This window comes from Haematobia irritans, chromosome 4 (genome assembly GCF_050003625.1).
Source record: "Haematobia irritans isolate KBUSLIRL chromosome 4, ASM5000362v1, whole genome shotgun sequence".
Lineage (NCBI taxonomy): Eukaryota > Metazoa > Arthropoda > Insecta > Diptera > Muscidae > Haematobia > Haematobia irritans.
The window spans coordinates 201,973,818-201,987,262 of NC_134400.1; the positions used below are offsets into that span (position 1 = coordinate 201,973,818).

Consider the following 13,445-nt stretch of genomic DNA (forward strand, 5'->3'; position numbering starts at 1 on the left):
GTGTGACAGTGCATATTTGAACACCTCCCCCCTATACAGATATGGATATACGACGGTGAATGGTTTTACATTTGAACGGTGAGAGAATAGAGGGCCTTTAGGAGAATCTTAGTATACTCGTAATAGTAATAGGAATGGGGGCAGACATTGCTCCTTCTGATTACCACAGACGACTGATCAATGACGCAAATTTTAAGAATTTTTTTTTTAGAAAATTTTCTCAAAAATTTATTTTTATAAAACATATTGTCAAAAATTTAATTCTATCGAAAATTTTGTTTCCATAGAAAATGTTGTCCAAATTTTATTTCTATGGAAAATTTTGCCAAAATTTTATTTCTATCGAAAATTTTTCCAAAAATTTATTTCTATCGAAAATTTTGTCAAATTTTTATTTCTATAGAAAATTTTTGCAAAATTTTATTTGCATAGAAAATTTTGTCAACACGTTATTTCTATAGAAAATTTTGTCAAAATTTTATTTCTATAGAAAATTTTGCCAAAAGTTCATTTCCATAGAAAATTTTTGCAAAATTCTATTTCTATAGAATATTTTTGCCAAAATTTTATTTCTATCGAAAAATTTTGCAAAATTTTATTTCTATCGAAAACTTTGTCAAAATTTTATTTCTATAGAAAATTTTGTCAACATTTTATTTCTATAGAAAATTTTTGCAAAATTTTATTATTGTAGAAAATTTTTGCAAAATTTTATTTCTATAAAAAGTTTTTGTCGATTTTTGTTTCTATAGAAAATGTTGTCAAAATTTTATTTCTATAAAAATGTTTGTCAAATTTTTATTTCTATAGAACATTTTGTCAAAATTTTATTTCTATAGAAAATTTTGTCAAAATTTTATTTCTATAGAACCCCTTCGCAAAATTTTAGTTCTATAGAAAATTTTGTCAACATTTTACTTCTATGGAAAATTGTGTCAAAATTTTATTTCTATCGAAAATGTTGCCAAAAATTTATGTCTATAGAACATTTATTTCTATAGATTTTTTTTTAAATTTTATTTCTAAAAATTTTTTTTAATTTTATTTGAAGAAAATTTTGTCATAATTTTATTCCTATAGAAAATTTTATTTCTGCAGAAATTTGTTACAAAATTTTATTTCCGTAGAAAATTTTTTGCATATTTTACTTCTATAGAAAATTTTGACAAAAGTTCATTTCTATAGAAAATTTTTGCAAAATTCTATTTCTATAAAATATTTTTGCCAAAATTTTATTTCTATCGAAAATTTTTGCAAAATTTTATTTCTATCGAAAATTTTTTCAAAAGTCTATTTCTATAGAAAATTTTGTCAAATATTTATTTAAATAGAAAATTTTGTCAACATGTTATTTCTATAGAAAATTTTGTAAAAATTTTATTTTTATAGAAAATTTTGTCAACATTTTATTTCTTTAGAAAAATTTTGCAAAATTTTATTTTTGTAGAAAATTTTTGCAAAATTTTATTTCTATAAAAGGTTTTTGTCTTTTTTTTTCTATAGAAAATTTTGTCAACATTTTATTTCTATAGAAATTTTTGTCAAAATTTTATTTCTATCGAACGTTTTGTCAAAATTTAATTTCTATAGAAAATTTTGTCAAAATTCTATTTCTATAGATTTTTTAAATTATATTTCTAATTTTTTTTAAATTTTATTTGTAAGAAAATTTTGTCACAATTTTATTCCTATAGAAAATGTTGTCAAAATTTTATTTCTGCAGAAATTTGTTACACAATTTTATTTGCATAGAAAATTTTTTGCATATTTTACTTCTATAGAATATTTTTGCAAAATTCTATTTCTATAGAATATTTTTGCCAAAATTTTATTTCTATCGAAAATTTTTGCAAAATTTTATTTCTATCGAAAATTTTGTCAAATTTTTATTTCTATAGAAAATTTTGTCAAATATTTATTTGCATAGAAAATTTTGTCAACATGTTATTTCTGTAGAAAATTTTGTAAAAATTTTATTTCTATAGAAAATTTTGTCAACATGTTATTTCTGTAGAAAATTTTGTAAAAATTTTATTTCTATAGAAAATTTTGTCAACATTTTATTTCTATAGAAAATTTTAGTTTTATAGAAAATTTTTGCAATTTTTTTTATTTCTATTTTATTTCTATAAAAAGTTTTTGTAATTTTTTTTTGTATAGAAAATTTTGTCAAAATTTTATTTCTATAGAAATTTTTGTCAAAATTTTATTTCTATAGAACGTTTTGTCAAAATGTTATTTCTATAGAAAACCTTCCGAAAATTTTAGTTCTATATAAAATTTTGTCAACATTTTACTTCCATAGAAAATTTTGGCAAAATTTTATTTCTATCGAAAATTTTTTCAAAAGTCTATTTCTATAGAAAATTTTGTGAAAATTGTATTTCTATAGAAAATTTTGTCAAAATTATATTTCTATAGAACATTTTGTCAAAATTTTATTTCTAAAGAAAATTTTGTCAAAATTTTATTTCTATAGATTTTTTTTTAATTTTATTTCTATAATTTTTTTTTAATTTTATTTCTATATTTTTTTTAATTTTATTTCTAAGAAAATTTTGTCATAATTTTATTCCTATAGAAAATTTTGTCAAAATTTTATTTCTGCAGAAATTTGTTACAAAATTTTATTTCCATAGAAAATTTTTTGCATATTTTACTTCTATAGAAAATTTTGTCAAAAGTTTATTTCTATAGAAAATTTTTGCCAAAATTTTATTTCTATCGAAAATTTTTGCAAAATTTTATTTCTATCGAAAACTTTGTCAAATTTTTATTTCTATAGAAAATTTTGCCAAAATTTTATTTCATAGAAAATTTTGTCAAATATTTATTTGCATAGAAAATTGTGTCAACATGTTATTTCTATAGAAAATTTTGTCAAAATGTTATTTCTATAGAAAATTTTGTCAACATTTTATTTCTATAGAAAATTTTTCAAAATTTTATTTTTATAGAAAATTTTTGCAAAATTTTATTTCTATAAAAAGGTTTTGTCAATTTTTTTCTATTGAAAATTTTGTCAAAATTTTATTTATATAAAAAAATTTGTCAAAATTTTATTTCAATAGAAAATTTTGTCAAAATTTTATTTCTATAGAAATTTTTTTCAAAATTTTATTTCAAGAGAAAATTTTGTCAAAATTTTATTTCAATAGAAATTTTTTTCAAAAGTTTATTTCAATAGAAAATTTTGTCAAAATGTTATTTCAATAGAAAATTTTTTCAACATTTTATTTCTGTAGCAAATTAAAATCCGAAAATCCAAAGATCTACAACCTCCATAAAGGCCCCAGACTACCGAGGCCTCTTACAAGTACCCCAGTTAATTGCTACAAGACTGCTACAAACTAAACTCAAAAATCTATAGCAGATGAATGTTTGTTGGGGATCATTTGTTTGTTGTTTTCCCATTGCCTTCGTGGTTGTTGTCATTTGTCCATATCGGTACCTCAACTTCCTCTTCCTATCTCTCTCTCTCTCTCTCTTATGTCAAACTATTTCCTCCTACTCTCGGCCCCCTCCCATTTAGTCGTGAGTCTGTCTGTCCGTGTGTGTCGTGTGCATAATTTCGATAATTAGTGAAATACTTTTCTCTAATGGCCACAAAAGAGAAACATTCGGACTGTCAAATATGCATTTAAATGCAAAAGCGGAGCAAAGCAACGTCATCCCCCCTCCCTTCTGTGCCCACCAAAAATGCACACATCTAATTCCATAAAGGGCCACTCAACTTGGTATGTAATGAACGTTTGATTTATTCCTATATGCCATCACAACCACCAGCACCATCACCACCACTACCACTACTACTACTAGAATATATACTTATGAGTCAAGAGATTTGGCCACTTACCCACACACACATACAAATATATAAACAGATACATTGAAGTCACAATGGTGGCAGTATATACCAAAATATCACTAGAAGAATATTTAGCCTGTTGGATGTTGCATTCATATTTCAAATGTTATAATCCGTAGAAAATTTAATTATATTACATTAGGCCTCCTACGAATTTCGGCGAACGGATACATGTATGTGTATATTCACACACACACACATATATATATTTACATACATGGCCATAAATATGTCTTGCATCTAAGAGTTTCCCCTTCCATTATTGTGATCCCTAGACCCCCAATGCTGGCCTCAATCCCTATTACACGGTATGGTATTTAACAATTTTACCTTCGTGGTTTCCACAGTTTCTTTTGGGAAAATTAAGTGATTATCGTAAGCCAATACACTAAAGAAAATATTGAATTAATATGAAAGAGTATGGATCCCAAATTTTAGGATTCACAATATCATGGACACATTCCAGAAAATAATCTTCATAATCTTTGCTTTACTTTTTTGTCTCATTAAAATTTTTTGTCGGCGGCGGCTGACACAAAAATTTAGATTTTTTCTGGTAATCCTTCGGCGGCGGGTTCTCAGCACCGAATTGACCCTAGGTTAGGTTAGGTTAGGTTATGTGGCAGCCCGATGTATCAGGCTCACTGATACATCGATTCATGCCCGATTTCATGTTAAGCTCAATGACAAGGGACCTCCTTTCTATAGCCGAGTCCGAACGGTGTTCCATATTCCAGTGAAACCACTTAGAGAAGCTTTGAAACCCTTAGAAATGTCACCAGCATTACTGAGGTGGGATAATTCACCGCTGAAAAACTTTTTGGTGTTCGGTCGTAGCAGGAATCGAACCCACGACCATGTGTTACCTTTGTCGATGCTGCGCCATTGCACGACGGTGGCTCCAATTGACCCTATGAGCCCCATGTCATTGGTTGCTACATAAGTGTACGTTGGCTGCTACATAAGTGTACGTGTTATTTCGTCCGTCATTTCGCGATGAAGAAATGCATTCCGGGAACTCTCCTCCGTTTGCTTCTGACAGACGCGAGATAGAGCATGAACCCGAACCATGGCCCTATTCAGACTGACGAAATCAGATATACCACCGTTCGGTTTCCATGAAGTGTAAGGGGTGCCTGGAGTGGGTGCCCTTCCTGAATTGTTTCGCTGTAACATCTATAGTCACACTGACTACTTGGCAGGATGCTGCGCCAACGACAGCAGCAGTGGGTTGTCAGAATACATGGGACTGTCGAGATAGAGATATACTGTGCTCCAGGTTATAGCCCACATATTGAGTGGCTGTTATGTGGGTCTAAGCGATTTTTGCATGGAGATTTCAATGCCCACCATGAGTTTTCTCTCTGGTCATTATCCATGAGATGGCAGAGCAGATCTAGCATCCACATTTTCCATGCTGAACGAAGAGGCCCTCAGAAGAATTATGAGCGATTGCAGCAGTTCGTCAGACATCTTTGATAAATGGCGTGTCCTGGCAAACCGTAATTTCCCCATAAATCTTTCCAGTGACCGACCATCCGATTTCATAACCTCTGAAGGCCGGATATTTATCAACCAAACAAAGTCACGGGTTCAAAGATTACAACGTTCCCCACGCATGTTCATCAATGTGGTATCACAATGGACTGAATAGTCTAAGTGAGCCTGATACATCGGGCTGCCACCTAACCTAACCTTCCCCACTCATGTTCAAGTTGCGCAGAGAGTGTTCCCGAATATTATCAACGTGCTAGTCCACAAAGTGAGTACCTGTTGTGAGGGCATAAACGAGTGCTGCTAAGAGGTTTCAATTCCATTCTCTCCTGGGTAACGACCAGGGAGGCATAGCTCTGGCAGAGCAAATCGATGACTCCACATTCTATACGGTGAACTCGCAGGCGAGTGTAATAAGCCGAGTCGTGTTAACACTGCTGGTCCTAGATAGTCGATATCCACACACGGAACAGTCTGTTACCTTTATCGAGTATGTTATTGTCAACAGTAAGAGCCTCCTCGAACCCCCTGCAAGGGTGAATGAGTCTCCTTTACCTTTGTGGAGGTGACCGATTCGAAGAGATGTTCTAGAGTTTTTAACCAATTGTTAATCGAGCATCTCAAGAGTGAAAGATCGACCGTCGCATCCGTGGTCTCCGAGCCAGTGACAAACTACAATTTACCTCAACCGATGTAACCATTAACTGGGACCTGGCGGAATTTGGATGACAATGTTGAAGTTTCTGCAAATATTGGGATTTGAGTACTTGCCTTGACTCCTCAATTTGTACTTGGAATCATTCATTATGTCCGATGTCTAGAAAATGTGTAGGGAGATATCACTACTGAAGTCAGATAAAGACTCGAACTAAAGACTCAAATCGATCTCTTCACCCTCCCGAGTAGACAAGGAACTTGATGCTCTACTCCTCCCCAGCCTTGTAGAGAATTTTGCAGTTGCCAACCACCAACATGGATTTAGTCAAGTACACAGGACATTAACAGCTTTGTTTGCCATTATAGCATACATTAACAAAGGACTCAATCACCACAAACCGTGTCACAGAACGATCCACGTGGCTCTTAACCTTTCAAAGGCATTCGACTGACCGTCATGCCGGGCTGTTTAAGGAGATCAAAATCACGTCCCTATCGGCAGGAACCAAACGTTGGTTTCTTAAGTATCTCTGAGCCCCAACATCCCAGCAGAAGCTGCAGGACTCGCAGACGAGTGTAATGAGCGGCGTCGAACTAACACTGATGATCCCAGAATCGGGTGACAGAATCTAGAGATTAGTAAGATCCACACGCGGAACACATTGTTAGGGCACCTGCCACGGGCATAGGCAGAGTTGTGGTCAACAGTAAGAGCCTTTTCGAACTGCCTACAAGGGTTGAATAGATCTCCGTCACCTTTGGCGAGGTAATGGTGACTGATTCGAAGAGATGCGCTGGGGTTTTTAACCAATAGTTTATGGAGCATCCCAAGAGTGATAGAGCAAAAGGGAGAGTCTTTCGTCGCATTCGTGGTCACAGAGCAAGTGACATACTTCAATTCACCTCAACCGAAGTTACGAAGTTGAAGTTTCTGCAAATATTGGAAGTCGAGTACTTGACCAAACTCCTCAATTTGTCCGTGGAATAACTCATTATAATCGAAGTCTGGATTCCATTACTGAAGCCAGATAAAGACTCGAGCAAGTGTGAATCGTCCTACAAGGGTTGAATAGATCTCCGTGACCTTTGGCGAGGTAATGGTGACTGATTCGAAGAGATGCGCTGGGGTTTTTAACCAGTAGTTTATAGAGCATCCCAAGAGTGATAGAGCAAAAGGGAGAGTCTTTCGTCGCATTCGTGGTCACAGAGCAAGTGACATACTTCAATTCACCTCAACCGAAGTTGAAGTTTCTGCAAATATTGGAAGTCGAGTACTTGACCAAACTCCTCAATTTGTCCGTGGAATAACTCATTATAATCGAAGTCTGGATTCCATTACTGAAGCCAGATAAAGATTCGAGCAAGTGTGAATCGTCCTACAAGGGTTGAATAGATCTCCGTCACCTTTGGCGAGGTAATGGTGACTGATTCGAAGAGATGCGCTGGGGTTTTTAACCAGTAGTTTATAGAGCATCCCAAGAGTGATAGAGCAAAAGGGAGAGTCTTTCGTCGCATTCGTGGTCACAGAGCAAGTGACATACTTCAATTCACCTCAACCGAAGTTGAAGTTTCTGCAAATATTGGAAGTCGAGTACTTGACCAAACTCCTCAATTTGTCCGTGGAATAACTCATTATAATCGAAGACTCGAACAAGTGTGAATCATCCCGATCTCCTCTCTCTCTCTTCCGAGTAGACAAAACACTTGAAGCACTACTCCAGAGAAATTTGCGGTTGAAAACCACCAACATGGATTTCTTAAAGTAAAGGAACCAAACGTTGGTTTCTCACTTATCTCTGCCGGTGCCAGTCGTACGTGGAATTTTGAGATAGAAAGTCGAATCGCCGAAGAATGGAATATTCTACTCCCTCCTAAAGGCGTTAAGATTGTATAATTTGTATAATTTAAGATTATACAATCATGGCATCCGCAAATGTGTGATGACATCTTCGATCAGTTAAACATCTAGCTTTCTGATCTTACCAAATCCTTAGCCACACCGTTCACTACATAAACAGCAGAAGTACATAGGCATTTAAATATTAGAGTCGATGGTGTAACAATTCCGAGATTCCAAAATACTTTTTAAATGTCTACACACGCCACTGTAATTTGAGATAACCTTCGCAGTAGAAACAAGTCGCTTGCTAGCAGAGCTTGGGGTGCGGGCAAAGAAACCTTATTGACTACCTATAATTGGTATGTCAGCGGTAAGCGGTGAGAAGTTCTCGAAGTCTGGCCAGCGCCTATAGCACCTAAGGAAAGGGAACTTCCACGGTGGATACTTCAGACCCAACTTATATTAGATCGCTACGAGGGTCAAATGACACGCGTTACCTTTTCGCTTGCCTTGCCACCAGATCACACTTTACACATCCCACCTTAGTCGCAGATTTCCTCGATCAGGATATAAACTGATGTTCCAAAATCGCATAAATGAACGATAACACATTACTGAGTTATCATAACAAGTGCATTTTTGACAGAGACAGCGGCCTATTTACTGAGCCGATACAATTTTGTCAATTCGGTGGCAGGAAATTTTTCCGTGTTTTACTTTCACGGCCATTTTCATGTATCTCCGTTAGACTTTAACTCCCAGTTAACAGAAAGTAAAATCGAAATATCTTCTGTCCGTTTAACTTTAACTGAAACATGTGTAGCAGTTAAGTTCCTAACTGGCATATGGAATATATAGACAAAATTACAGACATGTCCATAAAGGGTCAAAATTTGGTCAAGGAAAACGCGTGTAAATCGGTGAATTCGTTTATTTAAAAAATTAAATTAAATTTATTTTTCAAGTTCAATTAGCATACAATTCAGGAAAAATATTCAGTTAGGCTTTCGCTTTTCCAAATCCGAATTGCCGGGTCTCACGCTTGACACCTGCCATCAGATTTTGTACAGCCACCTTGTCCACCTTCTTCGCCGCAGAAAGCCAGTTTGCCTTGAACTGCTGCTCGTCCTTAGCAGTTTTTTTGGTCTTCTTTAGGTTCCGCTTGACAATAGCCCAGTATTTCTCAATTGGGCGGAGCTCTAGCGTGTTGGGAGGGTTCTTGTTCTTGGGAACCACCTGCTCGTGTTTGGCGGCGTACCACTCCATGGCCTTTTTACCGTAATGGCAAGATGCCAAATCCGGCCAATACAGTACGGAACAACCGTGTTTCTTCAGGAAAGGCAGCAGACGTTTATTCAAACACTCTTTCACGTAAATTTCTTGGTTGACAGTCCCGGAAGCTATGAAAATGCTGCTTTTGAAGCCACATGTACAGATGGCTTGCCAAACCAGATATTTCTTTGCGAACTTTGACAGTTTTATGTGCTTGAAAATATCTGCTACCTTTTCCCTTCCTTTTGCCGTATAAAACTCCTGTCCCGGAAGCTGCTTGTAATCGGCTTTGACGTAGGTTTCGTCGTCCATTACCACGCAGTCAAACTTCGTCAGCATCGTCGTGTACAGCCTCCGGGATCGCGCTTTGGCCGTCGTATTTTGTTTATCATCGCGATATGGAGTCACTACCTTCTTGTAAGTCGATAGTCCGGCTCGTTTTTTGGCTCGATGCACGGTTGTAGACGATACACCCAGCTTATTTGCGGCAGCTCGGAGAGAGAGGTTAGGGTTTCGCTTGAAACTACCGGCAACTCTCTTTGTCGTCTCAGCTGCTTCCGGTTTTCGATTTCCCCCCGATCCAGACTTCCTGGCTGTCGACAAACGTTCCCCAAACACTTTAATTACATTTGTAACGGTTGATTTGGCAACTTTTAGCGATTTTGCCAGCTTTGCGTGCGAGTAGCTGGGATTTTCGCGATGCGCGAGCAAAATGTTGATACGCTGCTCTTCTTGCTTGGACGGCATTTTGACAACTGAAGAATGAATTCCAAAATCAAAATAGGAGCAACATTCTACACACACACACCTTCAAAATGAGGGGTGTTCAGGTTTTTTAAATGCAAAATTGAAAGAAATACGTCAAGTTTATAATGACCAAATTTTGACCTTATCGCCCTTTAGTACGGTTCCTGAAAATGGGAGTCAGACTCCATTTTTTATAACTTATAATATTTTTTTTTTTTTTTTTTTTTTCCTTTATTGTTCCTCTTGGGAGCATAGGGCTTCTACAAGAATTTTATATCTACTTTTATCGATACATATAATTTTAATATCGTTTAGTGTCTTGTTTATTCTTAATAATTCAGTTTGTACAGTTCTGCGCCATGTATTTTTGGGTCGCCCTGGTCTTCTCGATCCTTGGGGGTTCCACTCCATGGCCATTCTAGAGATGCTGTTTGTCGGTTTCCGTAATGTATGCCCAATCCATCTCCATTTTCGTCTAGTAATTTGTCTTGTTATTGGTTCTTCATTTACTTTTGTATACAGTTCTCCATTTGTTATTGTATTGGGCCAGAATATACCACATATTATGCGGAGGCACTTGTTGATAAAAGTTTGAATTCTTTGTGCTATGTTTTTAGACATGAGCCAGGTTTCGCTTCCATATAAAAGTATTGACTTCACGCACGAATTGAAAATCTTTATTTTTGTGTTCTGAGATATTTGTCTTGCCCTCCATATTTTCTTCAGTCGGCCAAATGCTGATCTGGCTTTTTTCAGCCGATTGTCAACGTCCTCTTCTATCCCGTTGTCACTAGACATCATACTACCCAAATAGCAAAAGTTCTGAACAAAAGAGATAGGCTGATTGGAGATGGTGAAGTTGCTATCGGTAGATTGGTTAATACGCATTGCGAAAGTTTTGCTAATATTCACTTCCAAACCTACTTGTTTTGACATGGCGACGAGGTCGTTAAGCTTATTTTGCATGTCAGAGTATTTATGGGATAATAGGCAGATGTCGTCTGCGTACGCTAGGTATTCAACATGCACAGGCACCTTGAACTTATAATATATTAATCGCCAAATATCTATATTTTTGTATTAAAATCAAATTTCTTTTTGTTTCTTTTAGGCCAAAATGATGGAGAATTCTCATGCCTGGATGGGAGGTTCGGGATCATCATTAACAGGTTCGTATGGTAGCTCCTGATTTTATCATCATCTTCTTACAATCATTTTGCTTTCTACCATTTTTGCTTTGCCATCTACCAGCAGACAGTTACCAATATCAACTACAATCCATGTGGCAGAAATGCTGGAATACAAATCAAAATCTAATGCATCATTTACGATTCCGAGAACGAGGTCCCCTAAAATCATGGCGTCCTGAAACAATGGCCGAAGCCATTTTCAGTGTCCTCAAAGAGGGTCTTTCACTGTCACAAGCAGCCCGCAAATACGATATACCATATCCCACATTTGTGCTCTATGCCAATCGAGTACACAATATGTTGGGACCCTCGATAGATGGGGGGCCAGATCTAAGACCTAAGGGTCGTGGTAGACCTCAACGTATATTACTGGGTCTTTGGCCAGACGAGCATATCAAAGGAGTCATTAAGACGGTTGTATTTCGTGAAGGTAAAGATCTTAAAGATGAGTCTATAGCAGCACATATGCCACCCTATGGTCGACACTCGGTAAGTGTGATGTGGCATAAGAGCACAAGATTCCCACTAGAGATCGTTGCGCCTTAACCGATTCTTTTATGCTTAGCCTATTTTTCCATTTCAGCAAGAAACAAATCTTCCATATCCGGGTGTAAGTGCTCAATGTCCAAATGGAATACCGACACCGACACCAACGGGTGATCAGATGTCGCAGGAGGCCACAGCGGCGGCTGTGGCAGCAGTGGCCCACAATATACGTCAGCAAATGCAAATGGCTGCGGTGCAACATCAACAGCAGCAACAGCAACAACATCAGCACCAATCACAACAACACCAAGGCCATGGTGATATGGCCACAGGTCAAGGTATGTTCAATCTTCCACCACATTTGGCAAGCAGTGGGGCAATGCCAGTACCCCCTGGTCCTGGAGGGATGTTACTACCGAAGACAAGTATATCACCAGCTCTTAGTTCGGCTTCGGGACCTGGGGTAGTTGGCCCCATGATGGGTCCACGACATGCTCCCTCACCCTGCGGACCAGGATTACCGGTAATTAGTCAACTTCCACCCGGAGTGGCGGCAGCTTTACATATGGCCGGATCTCCGGCCTCACGTTGTGATCCCTCGGCCCTTCTAAGTCATATGCACCAGCAACAGCATAAACATCACCAACAGCCCTCACATCATCAGCAGCAACTGCATTCGGTGCAACATCAACTGGCCTATGGTCAACACCATTTACCCTCCTTAAGTCATCCATCCAATACATCAACAATGATTGGACCACCAAGTCATTCACATTTGCAAGCATCTTCCACGGCAACAACAACAGCATCTTCCACCAAATCGTCTTCGTCCACGGTGTCACCATTAAGGCGATCAAGTCCGTCACACAGTGTATCACCGTTAACGGAGTTGGGTCTTGAAATGGCTTTCAAGCCACAACGGCCCTTCTCTCCGTCTCGACTCTTTGCCGATGATATAGCCGATATTGTGGGGGCAGCAGCAGCTGCGGCAGCGGCTGCAGCAACAAATATCCCATCTTCTTCCTCAACAGCTTGTACTACAACGGCCACGGTGACAACAGCCACAATAACAGCATCGTCCAGTTCGTATGGTCTCTCAACAGTGTCATCAGTGGGACCAATGGATTCATCATCAGCATTAAATAGTCTGGTAGTATCATCAGCTTCCGAAACTAGTATTAGTCCAATGGCTTCCTCGTCGATGACGACGACGACCACAATGATGGCACCAGCCACAGCAGTCTCAGCGTCTGCTATCAGCAGCAGCAGCAGTAACATAAGTTCCACGGGCATTAAACTCGAACCCATCACTACAAGTAGCGATTAAGAATACACACACACATACTAAAATTTTACATAAACATATGAACATTTATACACACATACACTTACACGCTCGTTCGTATAAATGCAATAGACTTAAAATTACCGTAACAAGTATTATTTTCATATGATTTTTTTTATAATTTTTATTTTATCAACACATTTCGTTGACATCATCCATTTAATCGTTTTCTATCCAAAGGGGAAGTTGAGTGAATGAATATGTATGGAGTAAGAGCTGTTTTTTCGCGAAGTTTTAAAACTTCCTTTAGTAATGTCATTTTCCTGTCAAATTAGGCTGTCCATTACATCTCTTTTAAAGAGAACATGTTCTCTTTTTGTGTTTGTATCTTTTTGTTCACTCTCTTTTTTTGGTGCCGTATTTTTATGTCCAACAGTGCTCTTTATGTACTCTATTTCAAAAAAATCCTAGATTGATGGAAATTTATTTATTTAGTAGGAATTCGCCACTAATTGTTTACTGGGTTAAATCTGTTGACAAATTAAAGGCCGGAACACAATTACGACGTTTCGACGTACGGCGTTAAAATTAGAAATGTATGTAATT

The 13,445-nt window shown here is 36.8% G+C and overlaps 1 protein-coding gene across 1 annotated transcript in view; it reads left to right on the forward strand.

The window, feature by feature from the left end:
* Positions 1-12,974, forward strand: part of bab1 (bric a brac 1) — a 330,224-nt gene extending 317,250 nt beyond the window's left edge. Inside the window, exons 2-4 of the mRNA XM_075305137.1 lie at positions 10,990-11,047; positions 11,133-11,557; positions 11,634-12,974. Of these exons, the coding sequence (XP_075161252.1) occupies positions 10,990-11,047; positions 11,133-11,557; positions 11,634-12,881 (1,731 nt within the window). The 3' untranslated portion in view covers positions 12,882-12,974. The remainder of the gene's footprint in view (positions 1-10,989; positions 11,048-11,132; positions 11,558-11,633) is intronic.
* The last annotated feature ends 471 nt before the right edge of the window (positions 12,975-13,445 follow it).